Source organism: Vidua chalybeata, chromosome 7, assembly GCF_026979565.1.
Source record: "Vidua chalybeata isolate OUT-0048 chromosome 7, bVidCha1 merged haplotype, whole genome shotgun sequence".
Taxonomy (NCBI): Eukaryota; Metazoa; Chordata; class Aves; order Passeriformes; family Viduidae; genus Vidua; species Vidua chalybeata.
The window spans coordinates 1,072,180-1,098,720 of NC_071536.1; the positions used below are offsets into that span (position 1 = coordinate 1,072,180).

The following is a 26,541-nucleotide window of genomic DNA, read 5'->3' on the forward strand; positions in this document are numbered from 1 at the left end:
TGTTACCTCTTAGTCTGCCTATTTTGATTCCCTGACTCCTGGTAATGCCCAAAATCTGGTCCAAACAGGCTAACAAGAGTTGCTATAGACTGCTGAGCAAACTCCTGCCTGCTTTCCATGTTGGCGTTTGTTTGCTTGTTCCTTGAAAAGCAGTTTGTTACTGGGCAAAACTCCTGTTATCTTGTGCTGTTTCACTGGAGCAGCCTGATGCTGCCTGAAGTGGTTTATAGTGGATTTTTGCCTTAAAACTGATGCTTTCTTTCTAGTTGACTTGTTACGAATGTCTTTAATGTTTTTATTGGTAGTGAGATTTGTGAGCTGGGTGCTGTGGCAGGTACTGCCTGGTGATTTGGAACAGTGTTTGGGTTCTGTTTGATTTTTCTCTTTTCCTGGAGCAGAGCCTTAAGATTGGTAATGTTCTCTTTCATATCCAGCACTGCTTCCACTGAGCAGCTGTTTTTTCTTAAGGAAAGCTCTGATAATCTGCAGAGTCACTGAGCAGCTGCTTTCTCTTAATGAAGCCCTGATAATCTGCAGAGTCAAATCAGGAGATGGGATGAAGTGATTTGATCGGTGTCCTTAATGCAGTTGCTGGTGTCAGGCTCTGTTGAAGGCTGACCTCTCCCTTGGGCTGATATTGAGGAGAATCTCTCATTCCAGGTGCCTGCCCCATGCCTGCAAGTGTCCAAGGCCAGGTCCTACAGCACCTGGAGCAACCTGGTGTAGTGGAAGGTGTCCCTGCCCATGGCAGGAGATGGAACAGGGTGAGCTTTAAGGTCCTGTCCCACCCAAACCATTCTGGGATTCTACCAATTTTTCTCCACACTCCTAAACTTTGTTGTGTGATGTTTGGTATAACGTCCACATTGGGCAGCTATTCCAGGACCTTCCAGCTTCTCCAGCTGGAAACAGCTATTGCTGAATGTGGCTGAACATGTGTGGTTTGAAAGGTTCGTGTAGGAGCTCCTGTTGTGGCTCTGCTCTGCAAGTGCCTTTTCTCTGAAGGCTGCTGGCTGATGAAAAAAAGCAATCTTCTAACCAGGAAACATTACCTTTTTAAAAAGTTTTTGCACTTACAGATCATGCTGCCTACACTTGTACTCATTCAGCTAGCTCAGCCTGAGCAAATAGTGACAAATGAATGCATTCTTGTCTTGAAATGACTCACAGCTAGTCATGCACTTGGAAAAAAGGAAAATCTACCACAGTTTTGGGTTAGGCTGAAAATTTCACTTATTTTCAAGTAGATTGGGCAGTTGTAATAGGGGCAAGTATCCACACGAAGTAAATGAAAATAAAATCACATGTGTGGTTTAAAAAAAAATTTTCCAGCTGAAGTTACATAGATATCCAGGCCATTTGCCCTTTAAAAGCAACTTTCCACCAGCCAAGAAGCAGCTGACAGGTGCAACAGGAATTCTAGGAGCAGTCTAAAAAATGGCAATGATTCTGGTTTGGTGTTTATGCCTTTTAACTTCATTTCTGTTCCTTTTGGAGCAGCAGGGGAGGATGGGTATAGCAGTTTTATCAGGGGAATTCAATTTCTGTGTTCTTTGCAGTGAGAGCAGTGAAGTTCTGCAGTACACAGCAACTGCAGCTGAGGATGTGGAGAAGGTAAGTTTTGCTTTTCTGGGAGTAAGTTTAATCGATTTCCCTTAGTTCAGTGAACTTTCCCCCTCAAGGAGGGTTATTAGCAGGGTAAGAGAAGCCTTTTGCTTCACCATTGTTAACTGTCCTGTCTAGCTGCTATTCCCTGAGGGAAAGAGCACCAAGGTTTTTGAGACTCTGAACAGGTTTTGGGCCCATTTTGGTTCTAGGGATAGATGTCTGTTAATAACAGTAATATGATGTTAACTGGATAATAATAATAATAATCCTACGTGGAAGCTTGGCAAGGAATCATCCCCACTTGGGAGGAAGGAGAGGAGAATTACCCATGGGCTGTCTCCAAGGGCTTTTTGGGTCTTCATCCTGATGAGATGAAATTTTTACCCTACTTATACACAGCCCAAACCCCCTCTCCTCCTATGTTATGTGCAGTGTGATCTTGGCAGAGAGTTTTGTAATGTATACATATGTGTGGTAGCCTGTACCTCATTAAGCTTATTAGCATACTCAGAGCTTGTATTTTAATATTTCACTGCCCTAATCAGACTAAAATTACATTTTTGCCTGAGGTGTCCTTCAATGTTCTGGTTATATGACTGTGTGAAGCAGAAAAGATTGATAAGGACTTCCCTGGTCCTAAAATTAAGACTCCATTTTACCCCACAGGTGCACTGCTGTTTGTCTCTAGGCCTTTGGGTTGCCTTTATAAGAACAGGGTTGTGTGCCACATTCTGGGTCCTCTGCTGTTGTGGATGGATTTTTGGGTGCTCCTGCACTTGATAATAAAGGTTATCATTAATAACCAGTAGACCTGTGGGATGGTGTGGGTTTATACCCCTAAAAAATGGCTGGTGGCTTCAGTGTGACAGCAGATAATAAATACAAAAATACACAAAAAATCAGGCTGAAATGAACAAAAAAGCTGAGGTTGTGATGTGAATATAGAGAATAATATGAATATATTGTTAATATTATTATATTTTATTAATGAATATATTATTATAATAATATATGAATATATTAATAATATTAATATCTTTTAACATATCAAAATAAAATAATATATAAAATATATATTAATAATATTAACATATTAATGATATTCAAAATAGAGTATTAATATTATTATTAATATATCAATTTATTAATAGTATTGACAATATTAATATTTAATATAACAATATATATTTTATTAATATATAAAATAAATTATATTTAATTTATATATTAATATATAATTAATATATTAATTTATTAATGTATTAATATTAATAAATTTATGTTTAATTATATATTTTAATATTGTTTATTGATATATTTTAATAAATATTAATGTATTTTAATTGTAATAAATTATATAAATAATATATTTTTCTGGATAGTGATATAGAAGCAAGGATAGGAGTTGAGAGCTGTGGTGTTTCAAGATGGGTTCTTGGTGAATTTAAGGAAGGTTGGGATGGGGGTTAAATGCCTGATTTTTTTCCCATTTCCTTCTCTCTGGACACATCTCCAAGTGGTCAGAATAAAGCAGGTTGTTTGCTCCCTAGATTTTTTTGTAGGAAACCCCATTATTAGAGATTTGATTTTAATCCTTTAAATCAGGGTTTAAAGTCAGTCTGAAGCTCTTAGTGTTCAAGGAGGGACTCTCCTGAGCTCAGCAATCTTGTCATTGCTCTAAATAGGGTCATCAGATGCACCAGTGCAGTCTTTGATTTGCTTGGACAAATCAAAGGGAAGAATTATTATTTGGAAGTTAAAGTATAATGCCACAGAATGGTTAAGGTTGGAAAAGACCCTGTAAGATTATCCAGCCCATGATGTTGTCATTGTCAGTGACAATGGGTATTGCTGGTAGATACTGATACTTGAAAGAATTTGGTTGTTTTTTCCCCCTTTTCTGTTCAGATTCAGTTTCCCTCTGGGATGACACAGAAGAAATTTGGAAATAAGGATTGGCAGGAGAGCTTTGGCTTGTAAGGTGTGTATTTACACAGGTGTATCCTCTTGACAGACAGCAGTGTTCATTAGCCCACTCCAGTCTGTTTGCTTAGGGATTTGGGAGCTGAATTTTTATGGCCTTACAGTTTAATAACTTTTGGGTTGTTCAGAGCACACATACACAGCTTAGAAACGATTTTTTAAGTGTCCTAAAAAGGTCAGTTGGGGTTTCCTGTTGTAATTCACTTTGCTTCTAGTGGCTGAAGGAGTAATGAGTGCTGAAATGAGCTTCATTAGGATGTTTCACACTTGTTTAGCTTGAGGGTAAAACTGGGAATACAAAGTTAGCTCTATGTTTAATTTCTTTTAAAGCCTTGGATATTTGCTCTAATTCCTGGGGGGTGCCAGGGCATTCCGTATAAATTAAGAAGTTTTCTTCTGTCCTGGTTGTGAAACTGATGCCATTGTTAAGGAGCTGCTGGGAGAGAGACCTTCTCATGTGATGATAGCAGTGAGCAAAACTAATTTGAATGCAGATTCCTTTCCCCCTGTAGCACATTTTGAGCCCATTGTAGCAACTCTGTGATTAGTGCTGTTACCAGGTTCAGAGAGTTTCCAAAGCTTTGCTGTGGAGTGGAAAAGGAATTGCTTGTGTTCAGCTTGTCAGTTAAATAAGTCAAAGAAATAATGGCTGTTTGAACTAACTTAACTTACACCTCTCTTCCTCTTATCTTGGAGTTATGTTGCAGCAGTTTGTGCTTCAAAAGTGTTTATTCAGTCATGTCCAAATCATTATTTCTTCCCAATTCTGGTAGGAGTGGATCTTTATAGTTAAGGCTACTTTGTAATAGCACTTGGTTATAATTTTTTAAGTGGTAATATCTGGGATTTAGTGTTTGCAGGGAATAATTACAGTGTATTTAAAGAACACAAGGATTTTTCTTTTCTCATCCTGTCACTTCATCGCTGACATGGGCTCACCTGTCAATGGGGTGACAGTGTGCCATCAGGAATTTGGTCATGACCTCAGCTTTATCCTTTCCCTATGGAAAAGGTCTCTGGAAAGGGATGTTTGGAGCTGTAACAATCTGCTCCTTCCCAGGTTGCTCCTAGGTGCTGTCTCCATCTCATCAGGCACCTGAAGTGCATTTTCCTGACTCCAGGGCAGGTTTCCCTCAGCTCCAGGCAGCCAGGTGTGATAAGCAATTACCTCCTGGAGCAGCAAAGGTCTGTTTTCTGGTGGATCCAGGCTGTAAGTGAAGCTCAAACCAGGGATTGATAAGTTTGGGGATGGTGAAGGAATGGATTGCTGAGGTGGCATTGCTTATTTGAAGGGTTCTGAGCTGTGAGTTACCTTTCCTTTCATGCATGGGTGGGTTGTGGTGGATGGTGAAATCCTGAGCCCTTGGACTCATCGCTGCAGCTCCTGTAGGCCTGAGTTTTCCAGCCTGAAATGTGCCTTTGTTTCTGTGCTGTGAAGCACACAGCACTGAGGCAGATGCCACACCTGCTCCCCTGCCTGTCTCTGAGGATGTGTTACTGAGCCTCTCTGGGAATAAAACTGACCAAACCTTATTTTTGTAACACAAAGGAGTTAAATTTAGACTTATCTCCATTTCGTCCTCCTTCTCCCTCAGGGGTGAGGTTGTATCTTCTTGGCTTTTCAGCCCCAGTGGCAGGTTAAAGAAGAATGTCTTGGATCTGGTAAGAATTTGGCAACAAGGCACCTCTCAGCCAGTTTATTCCCTGCCGTCCAAAGCTGAAAGCACAGGATGTTAGGAGATCCCCCACGTGTGTGCCCAGTACTCCTGGCAGGGCCACAGCCTCCAGAAGTAGACCTGGGAGATGATCATGTTATCTCTAGACATTTGTCTTATTACTACAGCTTTAGCAGTGAAGCCTCTCTCATTTGTTTAATGAACTGTTTTGATTCTTTCATTGAGTTTTGGATCAAACCACCCTTAGAGAGCTTTCTTTTCTGATTCCAGGTAATTGAAGACATTGAGTACCTGAAGTTTGACAAGGGGCCATGGGTGGAGCAAGATGATGTTTCTTTCCATCACTTGAGACTTTAGTAAGTGTGATATCATCCAGCCACTGAGCAATTCTTGGCATTAAATCTCAGGGAAAATGGTCAAAGCCATGAGTTTTTGAAGGTGGGGTTATGTTTTGTGATATTGATGCTTGGCACTGGAACATGGTGTAGCATTTTTGCTGCTGATTGTTGAGACAAGAGGCTCCAGACAAGTTTAAGAGTGGTTTTTGTCGAAGATCCTTGTCTGCCCAGTTGGAAGAGATCAGACTCAGACACTGGAAAATAACTTGTTGGAATAGAATTTAATTTGATTTTAATAATTCTTTGCAAATGCATCATGTTTAATTTGTCAGTTTCTTTATATAAAATACAAAGATGTATATAAAGAATATAGCTGCACTTGTAAGGCTGTTAATACCAGAAGTGAGACAGGCTCCCCATTTTGCTGCAACTTCATCTTCATATTGAATGTGCAGCTGGAAATTTCAGTATAGTTACATTTTTAAAACAAAATGTAAGACTTATATTATTTTCATTATTTCCTGGTCATCTCACAGGTTAATAGAAACACAGATTTTTAAATTGAGTATGTGTCCCTAAGTTTGTCTTTGTGACAGGCATTGGAGAAGCCAGTTAAACTTTTTTTGCAGAATTGTGACATTTCTTGCATTTTACTTTTCTGTGCTGTTACTTTAAATACCTCCTAAAGCTAGAGATAATGCTCCTAATTGTATGGTTTTTCTATCAAGGAGTGAAGATAAATTGCAGAAGAGCAGTGCTGGGTGGTGTCTGAAAGGATCAAGTCATGATTTGGGTGCATTTTATGTGTCAAAGATGAGGTTTCTTTGTGTAGTGATTGGAGGATAAAATCTGGTGACTTAGGCCCTAAAAAATGATCACAGTCAGACTTCCTTTGAAAGAGGAAGTAAGTTGCTTGTTTTCCTATAGCCCCACACTACTAATGCAGTATTAGGAAAGGATTATTAATTGTGATGAGTAGGAGGGAGTTGAAGGAAACCTTACAATTACAGAAATGTGTGAAGATACTGTATGAAAATTCTATTTCACAGTTTTAGAAGGGAACAAATTGCTTTAAGGACTGAATTTTTCATTGAACCTTGGAGGGGGGTGAGTCTACTGCACAAGGCTCTTGTCACCGTAGGTAATAAGAAATTTTTCTTTTGGCAAAAACACGGGGTTGTTTGAAGATCCTAGAATGCGATAAGCTGCTTATTTAAACCACAGAATCATAAAATATCCTGTGTGGAAGGGACCCGCATTGAGCATTGAGCCCAGCTCCTGGGGTTTGCTTTTGATTTTTTTTTTTTTTTTTTGTGCTGGGTTGTCAGAGCATCGATAAAGGGGTGACAACACATCCTGCGCCAGCCTTGAGCTCATGTTTTGCTCAGCAGAGTGAGGGAATCCTGGGCAATGTCTCGGGCAGCATGGGAAGAGACTCTTTGTAAAAGTGTGTGTTTGGACATGATTTTTCCCCATGGTAACTCCAGAAAGGCAGGGAGCCCGCTGCAGGTCGGCCATGTTGGAATTGCATGCTGGATTCAATGCCCAGCCCAGGTGTGAGTCCATGAAGCCTAAAGTTGATGCTTTTCTCCCTTTTTCCAATGCCCGAGTAGCAAAGAGCCTGTGGTCCCCACAGTTGTGCAGGTGTCCCGTGCCTATGGGAATTTTTCCTTTGGAAAGTGGTTTTCCTGCTTTCCTGGCACAGGTTCCCAGTGCCTGCCTCGTGTGCAGGCACCTGCTGCCCTCTCCTGGGTGTTCCTGGCAGGCTCCAGCAGCTATTTAGGATCGTTTAGGTTGGAAAAGCCCTCTGAGATCATGGAGTTCACCATTCTCCCAGCACTGCCGATCCCACCGAGAGCCCATGTCCCCAAGTGCCACACCCTCATGGCTCTGGAATGCTTCCAAGGACAGTGATTCCAGCACTGCCTGTTCCAATGCCTGACCACCCTTCCAGTGAGGAAATTTCCCCTCACATCTAATCGAAGTTCTGCCCTGTTGGGTTTTCCATCTGCAGTTGCTTCCTTTGTTGACCTCCCAGCTCTTGGGGCTGTCAGCCCTGCTGTTTTCTTCCACCCTCAGCTTGTACCACTGTGTCTGGGGGACCGGGATGGGTGAGCAGGACCGAGGAGAACTTTTTATTGCACATGGATAGGATCTAATGCATGGAAACCCCAGCAGGGCCTCTGAGTGCTTAATGCAGCTCATCAAACCGCTGAGCCCAACCCATGGGCAATCAGTTGCATAATGATCTCTTTTCTCTCCCTGCCTGCCCTTAAGTGCTCTCCCTTGCCCTGACAGCTTGGTTGTGGGGTCTTGGTAAAAGATTAAAAAGGGCTGCATTTGTGGCTTGGAAGCTGGAGGTGTCTTCCAAAGGATGTTCTTCACATCTTCCCTTCCTCTCCAACAGAAACCGTTATGGCTTTTTAAATGTCTCGGGGAGCTCCTCTGCTGCCACTGCACTGTTTCAGGCATGTTTTTATCTGGGCCCTTCCCAGTGCCATTTGTCTGTCTACATGTATTGCAAAATAAATTGCATTTGTGAGGAGGAGCTGCAGGCTGTGTAGCCTTGCCTGTGTTATTTATCAGCTCGGGGAACTTGCTGCGCTTGTTGCATCAGACAACTGCACAACTAAATCTGATCTGTCCCTGCAGCTCCTTCAGAACCTGGCAGAGAGGGACAGAGACCCTGCAGCTCTGCTTCCCAGTGTAGCTTTGCCTAGCAAGGGGAAGAAGTGTCCCTGTTTAAATGTCTGATTGCAAACAGCAGGACTAGAAGGGCTGGCAAGAGATGGGTTGGACCTGGCTTTGAAACTTCTGTCATGGAGACTCCAAAAATCTCATGAACTATTAACTGTAAAACTTCTGGCACTAGAAGCTATTTTCTTTAGCACCTTGGTTCTCTCTTCATCATAAAATAATAGAATCCCAGAATGGTTTGGGTTGAAAGGGACCTTAAAAGCCCATTTCATCCCTCCCCTTGCCGTGGGCAGGGACATCTTCCACTATCCCAGGTTGCTCCAAGCCCTGTCCACCCTGTCTTTTTGCTGCAGTTGAAACACTTCTTTTGTGATTTCTTCTTTGCAGTGGCTTTTCTAGGTTTGAAGAGCTGTTGTTGCACCTTCTTCCCTTTTCTTGCAGACCTGCTTTTTTTTGGAATGTTTTTTTTTTTTTTTTGTTCTTGATGCTGATGTTGAGTGTTTGCTCACCAAGGCAGTGGCTGTGCCTCACCTTGGCCATGCAGTACCTGTTCTGCCTGGCTAAATGAGGGAACTGGAGTCCCTTTGGCAGAAGGAAGAATATTAATTTCCTTTATCAACACAGAACTTATCTGGAATGGTTTTGTGGCGTTGGCTTTTAGGTCTCTCTTGTCACTTGAGGTTTTGTGAGTATGCCAACATCAGATGTTGAGAAATCCCAGCCCAGACTATGCAAACTCAGGTGGTTTTTGTTGGGTTGCTTCATTAATTTGTTTTTTTCTAACCTGTTTCCTTCCCTTACCCCACCATGCACCTTTAGCAAGGTGCTGCATGCTGAGAGCTCCTTCAGGAAAGTCTGGTAAAGGGTCAGAAAAGAATAAACAGTGACAGTTTTCTGCTGGGGGAGAGAAAGAAAACGCAAGAAAGATAAAAGGGGTCTGTAAATGCTTCCTGCTGAGCAAGGAATTAGTCCTGGCAAGTGGCTGTGGGTTTGTGGTTAGACATTGTTGTGGCAATGGGTGTGCTTTTGCTTAGTATTCCAAATTATTTCTGAAGGTGCAGAGAACATGGAGAAGCCATCAGTAGCTTTCATTATTTTCTTGTGCAAATAGCTTTTAGAAGCAGCAAGTTTGTCATTTGGCCCTTAACTAAAATGAATTGTGCCTGGGAATTGTCCTTTCCAAATGGCCACTTGGCCGAGATTCAGGAAGGAGTGGATTCACTGCAGCATGGGTGACCACAAAACCTTATTTCCATGTGTGATGTTATGCTTTATATCTGCCTGGACTCCCTTTTGTGCCTTCCAGTACGTAAAATGCACCTTTAATGTTGTTGAAGTTAAACATTGTTGTAGTTTATAGGAAGCATCTTTGCTGTTGATCCTCATCTTGGAAAAGAGCATTTATCCTCACCTTCTTCCATCTGAACTTCGACTGGATTATTGTATTTCCTTACAAATCTGTCTGTAGTGGGATAATTTAAAGAGTGAATATCAGGGTATGTTACTGGTTCACTTTTTGGAGCTCTTCACTGCTGGGAGGAAAGGTCCCAAAATTTATGATTTGGGGGTAAAAATAATTGCTTGAAGATGATGAACTTTGCTTTGCTCAGGGCATGTGCTTGATGTGCACGTCAGTATTTGCTGAGAAATGCAATTCACTGAAAACAACCCAATTTGCAGAGTTTCTGGTGCTGGATTTAGGTCAGTGCTGCCTGGAAAGGGATGTGTTTTTGCCAGCCACGTGCAGGTGGCACTGTCAGCCTGTGGATAACCACAGGCAGCAGGAGGCTTTCTAGCAGTTTCTCAGGCATTTTAAATTTGGTATATCTGAAGTGCTGGTGCTGTGCAGAGTGGTGGATCCCGAGATCCATCACCAGAGCTGCTGCAGCTTCCTCCAGGTATTCCAAGGCAGGGTGCTGGGGGCACTGCCTCCTTCCAGACCCTCTCACTGTCTCAGTACTGGTCCATTTAGGATGGGAATTTGGCAAGGTAGTGTGTGGCATTCAGTAAAACCACTGTTTTTTACACTGCTTTTATAGAAAGCAAAAAAGCCAGAGGGGATTCATGGAGAAGGGTCCCAGGAATGATGGAGCATCTCCAAGGAGGATGAACCTGGGAGGGGAAATGGAGAAGCAGGAAATTGGAGCAGGAACAAAGTGGAGGCAAGGATGAGGGGCAATACATCATAGATTTGTAAAGAGAAGGATAAGTGTTTGGAAAATAGCTCAAGTCTTTGGAAGCTGTATTTAACAGAAAAGTAGCTCTTTAATCATAGAATGATGATAATGAGTCCTAGAATGGTTTGGGTTGGCAGGGTCCTTAAAGCCCTGGCAGTTCACCCCCTGCCATGGGCAGGGACACCTTCCACTGGATCAGGTTGCTCCATCCCAGCTCCATCTAGCTTGGCTCAGAATATTTCCAGTGATGGGGCAGCCACAGCTTCTCTGGGTACAATACTTGGCTGTTGCTGGGGCAGGGTGTGAACTGAGTGCTCCTTTTCCCTTCAGCGTGCAGGACAAGGCTGGAGTGCTGGATTCCGTGTCCATCCCACGCTTCGTCCCCGAGATCACCATTGGTGGCTCTGAGTACGACAAGATCTATTATGAGTACCGGGAGGTGAGTGCTGCTGGGGACGGCCAGGGGACACGGCCAGGGGGCTCCTCACTGCTGGGGACACAGCCAGGGGGCTCCTCACCATCGAGGACACATCTGGGGACACAGCCAGGGGGCTCCTCACTGCTGGGGACACGGCCAGGGGGCTCCTCACTGCTGGGGACACGGCCAGGGGGCTCCTCACTGCTGGGGACACGGCCAGGGGGCTCCTCACCATTGAGGACACATCTGGGGACACAGCCAGGGGGCTCCTCACTGCTGGGGACACGGCCAGGGGACACGGCCAAGGAGCCCCTCGCTGCTGGGGACATGGCCGGGGGGCTCCTCACTGCTGGGGACATGGCATGGGGACATGGCTGGAGGCTCCTCACTGCTGGGGATACCTTGCCCATTGCTACTGGGAACTCGTGCATTCTGCCCGAATCCCCACCTTTTTTGAAGTCTAGCTTCCCCCCAAGAGGAATAAGGAAGCAAATGTTTTTTTTATAATCTGATTTTTTTTTTTCTTTTTGTCTTTAGATGTGGACTAAAGGATAAATGGGTTTTATTTGTTTCTGTTTCTTGTGCCCTGATGGGTCTGTGACCTCTGAAATCTAAGAGTCCTTTAAGTCAGACAAGAACACTGGAAACCCATGGCCATTCCTTATCGAATGCTGAGGGAGGGAGGGTTTTTTTAGAGGAGGAATTGAATGCTGCCTCACTTCCCCAAAGTGCTGCTGCTTTAAATAGAGTGTTTCTGCACGTGGGCACACATCCAAAGCCTGTTGTGCCCAGTGCTCTCATACACCTCATGCAGGCTCCCACACAGGGTTTTAATTAGCTCCTGCCTTGCTGCTTCTGGAGACAGCAGCTTCCAATCCCCCTGGAGCTCTGCCCTTGTGCTGCTCAGTGGTTCCCTGGCATGGTGTCCTCACCCCACACGAGGCTTGCCTAAGGCCCAGGTATTGGAAAAGCTCCTTGGAGAAGTTGTGGAGCTGATAATTAATACTGAGTGGCCAAAGTTACAGGTGAGCCTCTGTTTTCCAGTTGGGCTGAAATCTTCTCTGCCACTGCATCTTATGATTTTCCAGGCAATCCTGAAGAAAAAGGGAGGAATATACAATATAAATGGTTAGAAGCCACGATTTGCATAATCCAAAGCCTATCATTTTTCTTTTCCTGGTAGTATAGAGTCTTTTACTGAGATTAAAATGTAAGCTACAGATTTACGGACATGTTTGGAAGCTGATCTACCAGTGTTTTCTTCTGGAATAGACAGAGTATTCCAATAATTTGTTCCTCCTCGGCCGGCTGTGTAGTGGAGAGGCTCCTGGATTCACACTGTTCTGCCTCATTTGAGATGTGACCTTTCCAGCTTGTAAAAGAGGCTAAAGGTTAAAGCAGCAGAAAGCATCTGAGGTTGTCTAATGGATTTGAAAACTCCCTGGTCCAGCTGAGAAATTGCTCTCAGAATTTCCTCTTCCTTGCTGTCACATTCTGAAATACAAAACTTCAAGCTTGGGCTCAGGATTTTTGGAGCCCTTCCCTCCAAGAGCTGCCTGTGTTGTGCAGCACAGACTTGAGGAGGATCTGCTGCATGACTCGTCTCCAGCACACAGCATCCATCTGCACTGCCTGTGCCTTTCTTCCCCAAGATGAGAGGGCTTTCTTGGGGCTGAGATGTCCCTTTGCAGTAGAGCTGGGAATTACTGAGGCTGCCTGACACACAGCTAGATGTGACCTCAGTGCTGTGTGCTGAGAGCCTGGGGTGAGACTTCTGAAAGCCTTTTTCCCTCTGGCTGTACAGCAGCACGTGCCTCTTTGTGCTGGCAGGAAATGGAGAATGTCCTGGCTCATCCAGTGACTGGCTGCCAGGAGGAATTTGTGACTTGCCTTGCAGATGTAGCAAAGGGATGCTTAGGAGAGGGAATATGGTTACCTGGGAAGGAAAGCTGTGCTCTCGGATTGCTCTGCTCCATGCCAGTTAGTTGACAGCTGAAGCGGAACAAAACAAACCATTGCCAAAATATAATCTCCCTTCTGCAGCCTTGTTTGTAGGCCCTGATTCAGGAAAGTGCTGTGGAAAGTGATAATGTCCTTTGGAATCAGGAGGAGTTGCTTGTTTCAGGTAGTACTCTGTTGAAATTAGGCTACATTAATACTAATTTTCTCTCTTCTAAATGCTTGCATACTTGTAATCCTTCAATAGTGTGGGGGCTGTACAGGGATGATGCACAATGCAAAAGATGCTGAGTTTTCCTGTTTTCCATCAGCTACTGGAAGGGGAAACACAAAGCCAGCCCCACCTGTTGTTTTATGTTCTGAGAATTGCATTCTTTGTGCTGAAACTTCGAAGATCTGGGTTTTTTTTTTTACCTTACAACTTTATTTAGCAAATGAAGGGCTGAATTTTTTTCTCAGGCAAGGCTCCTGTGCAGAGGTGATCCAGCAAGAAGCCAGCCAGCACAGGCACAGAGAGCAGATGACCTTCCAGACACCCAGATTTGGGCTGGGAGGTTGTTGGGTCTGTAAAGAGGGAATCACAGCCCCTGCCTTGCCCGTGGCTGTGCAGGGATGGTCACAGCTGTGCTGCCGCTTTGGCATTTGAAGATAAAGGGTTTAGGTTCACTTGTAAGTAAAAGTTTAGGCTGACTTATAAGTAAAGGCTTAATTATGAGATAATTACAGAAGTCTAACTTTGCCTTGTGGGAAATGTGTGCTTTTAAAGTTGGTGTAATGATGTTTGCCACATAAATACAATGATTTGCATAGGGGATTTTTTCCCTCTGTAACTACTCATAAATCCTTGAGCTCTCCAATAGGCAGCAAACTGCTGTGCTTTTCAGAGCTCCATGCACACAATTCATGCTGCCTAACAATGGTGGTTTTCAGGGAGTTACAAATTGCAGGTAGAAGCTGGGTTTTGTTCAAAATATTCATTAGAAGCAACCAAGAAGGAGGAGGAAGGAACACTCTTCAGAGTTCAAGATTTTAGTGTGTGTGCTTTTCCATGAAATAATGAGATGGCCACATACAGTGCTGAATACTCGAAACTCACTTTTTTTTTAATGTATATCCTCTAAATTATGTAAGGGGTCTTGTCATGTGTGAGGAGGTGGCTTTCTGCAGCCTTCTTATACCATGAAGTCCTCTGGCAGGGTCCAGCAGTTCTGCTCAGGCATTCAGGAACTTCTAAGGATGCTCTTCTGGCAAGGGAAAAGCAACCTTTTAGTCAGGTTCTGTAGATCAGAGAGAAGCACGTTCATTCTTCAGGGAAGCAACATTATTTTAGGAGCTGTCAGACTAGTAAAGGCTTGACTACCCTTTTTTTTCCCTTAACAACTGCTGTATCTCTCTGCCTTTCTTCCAAGTGCACACAATCCCCAGGGATAATGCTTCAAACTCCGTGTGCGCCCTGTGAAGCTGGAGAGCTGGAGCACTTAGGCAGATGTGTTTGCAGTGAAGATGAAAACAAATGGCTCTGTTTAATGGAATCAGTGTACTTAAATACTGTGCTGATGTACTTCATGCTCCTGCTGCATCTCCTGGAGTGGGGAAAAACGGCGTCTTTGACGTGCGTGTGCTTTTCTGTGTACATAAAAGTGCAGCTGTTTGCTGGAATTTGGAGAAGCAAAGAATCACAGAATGCTTTGAGTTGAAAGGGACCTTAAAACTCATCTCATTCCCAACCCCCTGCCATGGGCAGGGACACCTTCCAGTGTCCCAGGTTGCTCCAAGCCCTGTCCAACCTGGCCTTGGACACTTCCAGGGATCCAGGGCAGCCACAGCTGCTCTGGGCACCCTGTGCCAGGGCCTCAGCACCCTCACAGAGGAGGAGTTCTTCCCAATATCCCATCTAACCCTGCCCTCTGGCAGTGTGAGGTGATTCCTCCTTGTCCTGTGCCATGGAAAGGTGAGACAAGGCTCTCATTTTATTTCCCTCCCTGTTTTCCTTGCTGGAAGACTGCTTTTGGAATATAGGGATGCTGAGCATGAAGCAAGGAAAGCTCGAGCAGATCGAAGTCCTGGCTACTGCTGTGAGGTGCAATTCAGCTCCTTCCACAGCAACTGCACAGCTCGGCTGCCTATCCTAACTTCATCTTTGTGCCCTGCTCCTCATCCTCTTCCCTCCTGCCCCAGGGCTTGGGAATGTGTGGCTGGCAGGGCCCTGCAGTCCTGGCTAGCAGCAAGCAGAGAAGAGGGAAGAGGATGGAGGGTGGGGAATCCCACACTCTTTCCCCAGGCTTTTCATCACTCTTTTCCATAAGGATGCAGTCTTAGGAGGGAAGATCCTCCAATGTCTGCCATGCCTCCAGGTTGGAGGTGGTTGCAGGACAGTAGCTTTGAGTGGTGGAAGGTGAGCCTGCAGCATGGGTCAGCTCTGTCCCACCACCCAACACTGAGAGTGCTGGAAGAGCTTGTGTTTGCAATGGGAAATCACAGCCAGCCCCAAAGAGAGGGTGTTAAGGGAAGGCTCTGCAGGTCTGAGGGGCCCAAGAGCTGCTCTGGCCCCTCTTTGGCAGCTGTGGGGCTGAAGGTGGCTGCTGGCAAGCAGAGGGTTAGCAGGGCCCTTAGCTCTGCTGAGAGTGCAGGGACCTCTTCACATAAAAATCTCCTGGAAGAGCTACAAAAGGAATACTTGAGCTTTCAGAAAGCCAGAGTCTGGATCAACAACAGGATCAACTCTTGCCTTTGCAAGAGCAAGGAGCTTAGGATGTCTTTCCTTCTCCATGTTTGCGATTGTTGCCATAGCTGCTGCCTTTGACAGAACCTTCTGTTTTCTCTCTCCTGCCATTTTTTCTTGGCTAGATGAAGCTTTCATTCTTTTTAGGATCAAGATCTCCTTTCCTAACTCTGTTTTAAAGGAGGTATTTGACAGCTGTAATGCCCAGCCCTATCTGCTCTTGAATCCAGGAAGGAATGAAAACAGACACACAATAAATTAGAAGAGGCTTCATTTAAGGTTTTTTTTTTTTTCTGTTTTATCTCTGCAAAAGTATTTTTAGCCCTTTCTAAAGTAACAAGATGTTGCCTAGCTAGGTATCAGTAAGACCAAAAGAACCTGAGGAATAACAAAAACCTGGGAATGACAGAGCTGTTGCTCAAGGATACCTGGATTTGCTCCTCTTCCCACCTTCCCACTTCTCCTCTGCTCTCACTAATCCTGTCCATATGGAGAGAGTGTGAGAGCATTCCCTCCTAAGGAACAGGCAGCTTTTCCACCCTGCTCACCCTGAAAAATATCATGGACAGTTGGCAGGGATATCTATCCCAGAAACAGTAGGGAAGGAGCCTGACAGACCTTGTAACTGTCTCAAATCTTGGGTTTGGTGGTTGTGTCTGTTTTATTTTAGGTGATGGTCCCTGCTGTCCCAGGCACTGGGTGCCTCTGTGAATCAAAAAGACAGTCAAATCTCACTGGCATTAAAGTAATCCATTTTCATCTTGATAGTCTGTCCCTGTGAAAGGAAACGCTTTTTTGTGTGGGAGCACATCCCCCTTTCCCAAACCCCTCTTAATCCCGTACCTGTGGAGGGATGTGATCCCCAGGGTAGATCTCTGTTAAATTAAAATTAATTGGAATCGAATTTAAGAGAGGGGTAGCACCTCCATGGATCTTACACTGTGAAGTAGAGTCAGTTTGAGGTGTTTAACTGTGCTGTGTGGCTTGGATTAGTTCCTTGGCTTTTCTCTGCACTCTCTAGTGGATAACTGATCCTCTTATGGGCACTTCTCTTTCCAAAGGATTTTTGTCTTGTTTTTTTAGTGAATGAATGAAGGGCAGGACAGCAGTCATTGAACAGTTCCAGCAAACTGGAATTATTTTAGCCTCAGTTCAGCAAAACTTGGGCTGCGATGGATGTTAACAGCATTGAGGGCTTTATTTGAGTAAGGGATGGCAGGAGTAAGGCTGTAACAAACATCTGTCTGTGCCAGGCCTTTGGGAACCAAGCCACGCGCACCTCAGATGTGCGTGTGGAGGGGAAATTGTTCCCCTTCCTTGCTTTAACTACTCTGGAGCACAGGATCGGTGGTGCTGGAGAAGATCATTGAGTCCAACTTAAACCCAGCAGTGCCAAGGCCACCACCAGCCCATGTCCCTAGGTGCCACATCCACGTGGCTTTTAAATCCCTCTAGGGATGGGGACTCCTGGGCAGCCTTTGCCAAGGGTGACAGCCCTTTCCATGAAGAATTTTTTTCCCTAATACCCGATTTCAATGTCCCCTGATGCATTTTGAGGCTGTTTCCTCTTGTCGCTTGGGAGGAGAGACTTGACCCCACCTGGCTACATCCTCCTTTGGTGTAGCTGTAGAGAGGAACCAGAGGAGGAATCATATGGAGCGATCAGGAACCAAACCCTCCCAGAATCCAGCCAATATCTGCAGCTCCGTGTTCCTAGATTCTCTCAGCTTTTAGCTGTGTGCCTACAACACTGACAACCCTTTGGAAGCAAGGATTTCTCCTGTAGGAAGCAGTCATCTGCTCCCAGCAGTGGTGGAAGGGGCTATTACTGGGCTGTTCTAAACAGCCTCGGGGTATTGATGAATGAGCCTGAACTCCCAGAGCAATGACTCTGCTTTTAAGTGCTCTTTGATCAGTGCTGCTCTGAGCAGGCTGTTTATAGAGCTCTTGGAGCTGTGGAGCCCAGCCATCAGCACAGAGCAGAGCAGGAATAGAAGGCAGTAATGGCAATTCTGTTTGTTCCCCAAAGGCTGGAAAACAAGGCAGGCTCCTCCTCAACAACCTTTCCAGGTGGTTGGAGCTCTCCAGAGCTCTAGCTGCACGTGCCTGGTGTGGAATGATCTGGAGCAAGCAGCTGGCTGGAGCTGCTTGTTGCTCTTCCACAGCCTCTGCTACTTTATAGGGCTTTTCATCATGTTTATAGTTTTGACAGGCACTTCTGTGGCAGGTTCTTAATTTAACTGATGAGACGGTCTTGTTTTCATCTCTTTTCCTAATGCTCTTTTAAAGTTGAGCAGTTTGATGCCTTTGAGCTGGCTCTGCCTTTGGGTTCAGCTCGTTTCAGGAGTTTTGTGCTATGTGTGATGGATTTTATCCCATCCCTCTGGAAATAATCCTCACTGCCAACTTTTGGGCTCTGTGGAGTGTAATGCAGCAGGGCAAGGCTTCATTCTCACTCAGTTTCCATGGAGTGGAAAAATTTGTTCCTTGGTGACCTGGCAGGAGTTGCAGGAATGTGGGGGAGCTCTTGGGGCTGCCTGGTGGAATCTCTGTGATCATAAAATTGTGGAATGTGTTGGGTTGGAAGGGACTTTAAATCTCACCTCAGCCCCGCTGCCATGGGCAGGGACACCTTCCATCACCACCCCGTGGTGCTCCAGCCTGGCCTGGGACACTTCCAGGGAACTTGTACTGCAAAAGAAGGTGAATATTCAGTCCCTCTCTGTTGTCTCAGCTGCTGGCAAGTCCCATAGAGCTTTCTCCTGTCTCCTTTCCATCATCTCTTGCAGCTGGGCTGCCCAGCCTAGACAAACCCAGCAGCCTCAGGGCTGGTCCCTGATTTCCATCCCTGCCCTTGTGCTGGCCAAGAGCAGCCTGGGAATTTCAGCTGGGTGCACTTTGGAACACCAGCCTAACCAGAACCAGCCCATCTTACCCCTTGCCCTGCATCTCCACACCTTCCCTGGTGCTCCTACCACACCTCTCTGCAGAATCCTACCCTGTTCCAGCCATGCAGCTCCTTTACTGCAGTCACAGCTGGAAAATGTGGGATTTGAAGAGCAAAGTTTGGCAAAGTGGCCGGTGTCACGTGTGCATCTTGTGCACAGAGCATCAATTCCCATCATCTTGCTTCCTAGGTAATGTGGGAATTGTTTACTCTGCTTCCCTCTTCCCTTTTTTTCCCTTTTTTTTTTCTTTTCTTTCTGATTATTTTGAAAGTTTAGCTGTAACAAATCCCCAAACTCTCCTGCCTTTGCCAAGGCCCACTGTGAATGATGGAGTTATGGATGAATACTTTTAAGACTTGCTTTGATGTCTTGCATGTCTTTAACCAAAGGCACACAGGGAATTTGTTTTGGACAATGAACGTGAATTCTGTTGGGGTTGATATTGTAGCTTTTTAAAGAGGGCAGATGTACCCAGAAACAAAACTGTAAACTGCTGTATTTTCCCAGAATCTCCTGTTGCTTTAATAATCTACTTCTCTGGGAATCTCTTCAAGTATCAAAGGGCCAATTATGTGCTGCCTGGAGAGGACCAGGGAGGGCTGTTTTTGTGTCACAGGTTGGTCACAGGTCCTCCCTGGCTCACTGCTGGGAATCCGTGGGGCAGAGATAGTAATCATTTCTCTTCATCTCCCATCTCCTCTTTGCTCAGTGGGGGGAACCTCTCAACAGGACTGTGTGTTTTCTGCTGATGTTTAGACAAGACATTAATTGAAAAACCTCAGAAAAACTGATCACAACTGGTTTGTGACAAGGTAGGGTGGGAAGTGTCTCGTGGAGGAGGTCAGGTCTTCTGTCAACTTGATTTTTAGGGAAAGAAGTGTCTTGGTTTTTAACATTCAAGTGAATAGAAACACAAGTCCCCTTCCTCAAAACAACAGGCTTCATCTTTTAATAAATAGTTCATTTTTGTGGCCTGACTACAGACTTTATCAAGACTGCATCTTGCTTCTCTCTGCAGGGGCAGCTCTCCCCAACTGGATCCTCTTACATGTTTGTTTGGAAAGGGAAAATCCTCAGGACAAGTCTGGGGTCTTGTGTGAAACCAGTGTTTGTTTGGAGACAGAGCAGATGATCTGTGCTTAATTATTTGGAGAGGCTGCCAGCAGATAGCTTATTTCTAAAGGAAGAGTTTTATTACAGCATCTTTGCTGGCTTCAGCCTTTCTCACCAAACTCATGGGCTTTTTTCCACTATTTGAGCTCAGAGGTGTTCTGTTCTTTCTTTTTGGTTCCTGGAGGTAGGAATAGATGTTCTGGAGATGGGTTCTGCTTTTAGAACCAGGATCTCACCATCTCTGGCATTCCAGGTCGTGGTCAGTACCTTCCAAAGGGCGCTACTTCAGCACTGAGACTCACAGGCTGCTGCTTAGGTCCCAGGGAACTTGAAATTTTGGTAAAGGCTTCAAAACTCTTTGGGTTTTTCCATCAAAAAGTGGTTCCTGACTTTGCTGATGAAGGCAGGCAGATACTGTTTTTGCTTTAATGAAGAAAAGTTCAACTCTTGAAGGCTAAAGCTGCAATTTCATTTGAACAGTTTAATTTAACGTGGTATTTAACTCAATATCTCATGCATGAAGTATTTCATATATTTAATAATGTGTGTGCCTATTTTGGAATGAGATTCAGTTCCTCTTCTCCATGATACAGTTAGGGGAGCCATCTCAGGCTGGGAGGAGCTGGATGAATCCAGGTGGAATGTGGTGCTGAGATCACTGGCCTCGTTTTCGTATATATATATTTTGGTTTTTGCAGTCCCTCCTTCAGCTGCACAGCTCAGTCTTTTCTGAGAGACTGGTTTTTCTGTAATTTTTATCATTACAATGTAGAAACAGTATTTCATGTTCTGTAGATCTCACAAGGCACTTCAGAACTTTGAGGGGAGTGACCAGAGTTCTGACTGAGCTTTCTGCTTTCTTTAGCTCCCTGGGCACAAGTACAAACCAGGCTACAATGCTGATGTTGGGGACAAGTGGATCTGGCTGAAATGAAATCTGTTCCTGCTGGAGCCCTGGCCAGGATGGACCACAGGACCTGAGGGAAGAGGAGCCACGTTCAGTGCACCTGCTGCACATCACTTGTGTAGCACCAAGGAAACACTGCTGAAATAATTTCCCATCCCCAGCAGAAAGGAGTAGACTCCCAGAAGGAAAACCACTTCATTCTGGTTTGTTTTTCCCTGAGGAACTCAGGGATGTTGGATAGTCAGTGTGGGATAGCCAAGTGAGCTGGGGCAGGCTGAACATCAGAGCTGAATTTTCTCTTCCTCAAGACTGTGGCACATTATTATCCAGGATTAGTGTTGTTCTGCTGATTCAAGAGGAATTAAACCTGTACTCTCCTGGCTCTCACAAAATTAATATCTTGTTCTGTCATGCATGGTGTTCTATGAGGTTCATTAGAAGCAGCAACGTGTTCTGAAAGGCACTGACTGGACCTCAGCAAAGCATAAGAAGTTCGTTGAGAGATGGAAATGAGTTATCTCAATTAATACAGCAAAAATCTCTGCTTAAAATTCTAAAAAAATAGTCAAAATAATTGCCAGCAGTTGTACTTACAGCTTCTTGCTTTGATTCTACTATAGAGTGAGATATTTGTTGGCTATAAAAGACAAGTGAAATTATTATTTTTGCAAGTTCCTGAGAGTCCAAGTTGGAAGGGTTCTTTTAAAAGAAATGATTCAATTTAGTATTAGTCACAGAAATGAGGTACCTTGGCATTGGTTCAAGCACCACTGTCCAGATTTAGGCTGCAGTTAATTTTGCATTTCCAGCATGGGGCTCACTGCTTCAGCCACTGAGGAAAAGGGCTGCCAGGCCTTCCAGAATTTAGGGCAGTGCCTTGGAGTTAAGCAGCCAAGTCTCGCTTGTGCCCCTTCCTGTATCGAAACCAGTATGAAGAGTCCCTTAATGAGAGCCTTGGGGGCCTGGTGAGCTACTGGATGAAGGAGCAGTGGGAAGAACTGTGGCTCTTTTTGCTGATCCTGTAGGGCTTTGCTTCTGTGTTTCATGTCTCATCCATCTGTCCTCTGGGAAGGGATGCCTGAACCCTTCAGGACTCCCAGCCAGTGCAGTGAGATCCTGAGCAGTGTGAGCCTCCCTCCACCTGCCCAGAGCACCATGTCCCAGCTCTGAGGGGTGTGGGGATGAAAGGAGCACCCGCTGTGGTTTTAAGATTCCTCTGGAGAGTGCAGCTCTGTTTGTACATGTCTCTTCCATCCTGGTGTCGCCAACTTCTCTGGGTGCTGGAATTCACTTGGCAGTGTGTGCAGCCCAATGCCAGGTCTGGAGAGGTGTTTTGTGCTGTGGGTAGAGCTGGAGAAGCTGCTGTGGGACACTGTGGGGGGTTCACTGGGGTGCAAAGCAGCTTTAGGAGCCTTCCCCACCCACTCCAGCAGCACGGAAGGCTGAGCTTTGGATATAAAAGACTTTAATTCCACTCAGGAAAAGTAAGGCTGGTGAGCCCTGTGGTATGACAACATGCATCTCAAGCACTTTCAAAAACTTTTGTTCAGGCTTTAACTCTGCTTTAAAACTGTTTATAAGCTAAATCTGTGAAGGAAATAACTTTATCTCCCTTTGCTGTAGGAAGGAGCACTAGCTTTTCTCTTCCCTCCTCTGTGTTTTTCTCTTCCCTCCTTCCCACTCCAACACCTCAAGAAAAATCTCTTAGCAAACCAGGTGTAGAGATTTGGGTTTTGGAGGCTATGCTGTGCCAATTGGATGAATCTATCTCCAGTTCTTAGTTGGATATGGAAAAATAATACGGCTCGAATCCTCTCCATGCTTCTGCATAGGGGCATGTATGAAACCCATCTGCAGTCTGTCCTCTCTCTCCAAATTCCAATTGCCTGGGGTTTGCCTCTTGCCTGTCCTGTCCTGTGCTTGGCTCTGCCTGCTTTCCCAGGGCAGATTCTCTGGGGAAGGTCACATTTATGGGCAAAACCACCAGCTTTCCCTGTGGTCACTCCAGCTCAGCAACAACCTTGCCCTTGGCTTCACTTTGCACAGGAGGGGAGAGAGGAGATGAGTGACTGGTGCTTGTCTGTGCTATCCCAGTATGTCTATTAATAGCTTCCCCCTCAGCTGGGGCAGGCTAGGACCATCCAGGCTGTGGAGATAGCTGTGCATGGCCGAGCTTCTCCCTGAGAAATTGGCTCCTCAGCAGTGACATCGAGCCTAGGGCTGCAGTTATGAGATCCAGCAAGTTTCTTCTTCCTCCTTCACAGTGAAACTTGGATGTTTTCATTACAGAATGACAGAAGGGGATTGGGCTGAAAGGGACATTAAAGCCCATTCTGTCCTACTCCTACTCCAGGGACCCCTTCCTTTATCCCAGGTTGCTCCAAGCTCTGTCCGGCCTGGCGTGGAACACTTCCAGGGCTGTAGCAGCCACAGCTTCTCTGGGCAATGCAATAGCAGTGAGGTTTCAATATTATCCCTGCTGCCTCAGTTCTGTTGTGCCCCCACTACAGACCAAGGTTGGAATGAATGCCTTCTGTGGAAGAGCCTGCTGAGCAAGTGGAATTTAGGTGCACAACAAATCCCACCTGTCTTCCAGTGCTGCAAAAGCAAAATGAATCAGTTGTGCAAAAGTGAGTGGAAGCAACCAAAGCTAGAGGGGAGATGGGATGGCACAATATCACTTGATGGGCTGCTTTCCAAAAATATGTCTGCGCAGGTTTAGTGTGAGCTGAATGTTTATGGAGAACCCCAGAAGCCATCGGTGTTCAGGGGGGGGCTTGGGGGAAAAGGTGTGAAGATCAAGGAAAAGGATGGACTCTCCTCCTTGGGGTGGCCTTCTGTTGACATGCGTTTGATGTGAGGGTGACAGGAGATGACAGCATGAGGGAGGGGAGGCCCTACCACACACTTTCTAGAGCAGCAGTGGCAATCCCTGGAAGTGTCCAAGGTCAGGTTGGATGGTGCTTGGAGGAACCTGGGATAGTGGAAGGTGTCCCTGCCGATGGCAGGTGCATTGGAGTAGAGCTTTAAGGTGCCTCCCAGCTCAAACCATTCCATGATTGTGTGATACTGGCCAAAGCTCCTTGGGAGTGCCTGGCCCTAGGAGCTCCCATCTGTGTCAGCCAGCACTGATCCCACCTGATGACATCACTCCCTATGATCCTGCTGAGCTCTTACACCTGGCACCATGGGTGGCAGGATGCCATGGAACTTGCTGTGGTTCCCAGCTTTAAGCCCTGTTTTCTGCCAAATGCTCGTTCCCAGCGAGACCAAGCCCGGCGCACTGCCTGCCGCTGTCGTGTAATTCCTCCGCAGGTTCTGGAGCCCAGCCTGGCTGCTGCTATCTGATGGGACCACTCCTGCTGTGCTCTCCACCGTCCCGAGCAAAAACTGCAGCTACAAATGAGACTTCAATTTTCCATGCCTGAGAAAGCTTTGTCTCAATTAGCTCAGTGCTGAGCATCTTTAAAGGCAGCTGGGTTTGGAATTTGCAGCAGGCGCTGTGGTTCCCTCTGAGAGAGGCAGGCACCCCTCCTCGTTCCTCCACCTGCTCCTGGAGCAGGGAGCACAGCTAAGAACCAGCTCCTGGGGCAATGTCACAGTGCCAGGGTGGCATAGCAGTGCCCCTCTGCAGACTAGGGGATGGGGTTTAACAAGCTGCTGATGCACAGGTGTGCTCTTTTCTGCTTCCTCTCCTGCCTACGAGAAGGTGGCTGCTCCAAACATTGCTGCTCACTGTGGAAGTAGATTTCCTTTTCAGGAACCAAATGCTTCGATGGAAAGCTCGCAGGACAGTTTCTGGTCTATAAAAGGAGTTGATGCATGCAAAAAAAAAAAAGAAGTACAAAATGGTGCTAAGATACAGCAGGCATGACCTGTGCAGTCCTGGCAGGGTCCATGGCAGCTCCCAGGACATTCCCTTCACCTCTGGGTGTTTTGGGAGACAAGGTTAATTGGGTTTTTGTCACAAAAGGTGAGGGTATCAGAAACTGGGCTGGGATTTGCCATTAGGACACAGACTCCATTTAATGCTTTTCTCTGCTTACAGGAGAGACTCAAGGCTGAAGGAGGGAGGAACTTGATTAAATCAATTTCCATTTTTATCTTTGGATATGGGTAAAAATCAAGTTCCATTGCCTTCAGCGGGCAGCTGAAGCAGTCCTGGAAGTCAGGCTGGCATGGGCAGGGGCTGCACCTTCAGTGAGGAAGGGAAACCAAAGCCACCATGGGCTCTGATGGGTCTCCAATCCCCTCTGACTTCTCCCTGAGGTGTTTGTTGTGAGCCAAGAGAACTCTGCAGGGAGGCGAGGGGCTCAGGAGCGAGGCATCAAAGCTGCTGCTCTGATTGCTGCTCCCTGGTCACAGGCTGGGTTGTGCCAGGTTGTGGGCTGGTGCTGCAGGCAGGAGCGGGGATGTGAACAGACCCTCCTGCCGGTGCATTTGTGACTTTGTCAGTGCAGTAATTCAGGAGATGGGACCCTTGCTGCTCCCAGCAGTCCCCGTGATGTCACACGGAAGGTGTTGCTCTCCAGCTGGTCATGAAGAAGAGCGGGGTGGAAGGCTGTGTTCAGCGCTGTGGGTTTGGCACAGTGCATCAGTCCCTGGGCTTTCCTGGCACAATCACTCCTGTTTCTCCTAGCCATGCTGATTTCCATCCCACGTCTATCTCTGGAGTCCCTGTGGAGCTGGTTTTCCCTGTGGTGTCTGCCCACATGCAGCATTTTGGCAAGGAGGCAGCTTTAACTGGACAGCCGCTTCCTCGAGGAGCTTCATATTCAATGGGCTCTGCTGGCAGGAGCTTTTATGAGCTGTGGGAGGCAGTGAGGGGAAAACGACTTTGAGACCCAATAAAGCCTTCTGGTGTGCCCAGACAGATGTGGGTGGTGATACCAGTGGGTGACGAGCTGTGCCTTGTTCCCTGGCACAGCTCCGAGCACACAAACCCGTCTCTCAATCCTGCCTGGCCCCTCTGATTTGTGCCCCAGCACTGTTTGTGTCACAGAGCCGGGGGTGGCCTGACCGGGTCGGCCCTGGTGGTGCAGGGCGTGTGAGGCTCCTGCAGAGCCCCCGGGGTCCTGGTCTCGCTCGTTTCCAGCAGGATGCTCGGGCTTTCCCAGCACATCCCATTAGGTGGCAATGTGGCCTGCTCCTCTGAGTGGCCCCGCAGGATGACAGCCCTGAGAAAGGGGCTGCAGCCTCTGTGGGGTGCGCTGGGGTGGCCAAGGCTCTTCAGTGTGTGGAAAGGGCTCTCAGATTTGTGCTTATGACTCTATTTTGGCTGCTGACACTAAGAAGGACGCTGGGATTCCCACCCTTCTGGCTTTGAGGTGCCCTGTATTGTGTAGTGGTGGCTGTGGCCATGCTTGGGCCAACTCCATCCCTTGCCTAGGCTACACAAGTTCTGTTTGCAAGTGCTTTGTCCACCCTGGTGTTCCCCGTTGCTTTATTCCATGTCATTTCCAAGCAGAAGAAAGCACCCCAGTGGCATCGGGGCAAGAGGGGCACTTGGCATCTTCTCTGGGGTGACCAGCGTGCAGGACAAGTCCTGCTCATCTGGCTGCCTGACAGAGCCAGCCCGAGCTCCAGGCAGTACAAGGCTGCTGCTCCCCATGCTCCCGGCAGCCTTTCCCAGGCCTGCAGAGGATGCAGACACCTGCACTGCCCTTGGCCACAGTGCTCCAGCTCTTGCTCAGGAGCCGCATGAGTCAGGAGCTCACCTGGGCAGGGCTGGCCTCCAGCCAGGGGCTTCCCGGGCTGACCGCTGGGCCAGGCAGCACCAGGGGGGTGCCCTGTGCCTGGCTGGGGCAACAGGCCTGCGTCTCAAACGGGGGCTGAGCTTAGAGCGCGGGGCTGGAGGCTCCGTGAGTGCCCTGGCGTGGGTTAGGGATGCACCGAACAGCACCGCGCCTGCTGGGAGCCCCCGGGTGCAGCCCCGTGCTCCGGCCCCCTTTCTCCTGAGCTCCGGAGGGTCGTGCATCCCACAGCCTGCCTCTCC

The 26,541-nt window shown here is 46.6% G+C and overlaps 1 protein-coding gene across 8 annotated transcripts in view; it reads left to right on the forward strand.

Moving 5' to 3' along the window:
* Positions 1-26,541, forward strand: part of NDUFA10 (NADH:ubiquinone oxidoreductase subunit A10) — a 50,363-nt gene that overhangs the window by 6,048 nt on the left and 17,774 nt on the right. For 4 of the 8 annotated variants that reach the window (XM_053947039.1, XM_053947037.1, XM_053947032.1 and 1 more), the window contains exons 7-10: positions 1,560-1,614; positions 5,538-5,623; positions 10,810-10,918; positions 20,505-21,205. In XM_053947039.1, coding sequence (XP_053803014.1) covers positions 1,560-1,614; positions 5,538-5,623; positions 10,810-10,918; positions 20,505-20,573 — 319 coding nt within the window. In that variant the 3' untranslated portion in view covers positions 20,574-21,205. Of the gene's footprint in view, positions 1-1,559; positions 1,615-3,516; positions 3,590-4,651; positions 4,802-5,537; positions 5,624-10,809; positions 10,919-11,434; positions 12,120-20,504; positions 21,206-26,541 lie in introns of those variants that run through there. The other 4 variants (XR_008431728.1, XM_053947034.1, XM_053947035.1 and 1 more) reach the window with 4 other exon arrangements.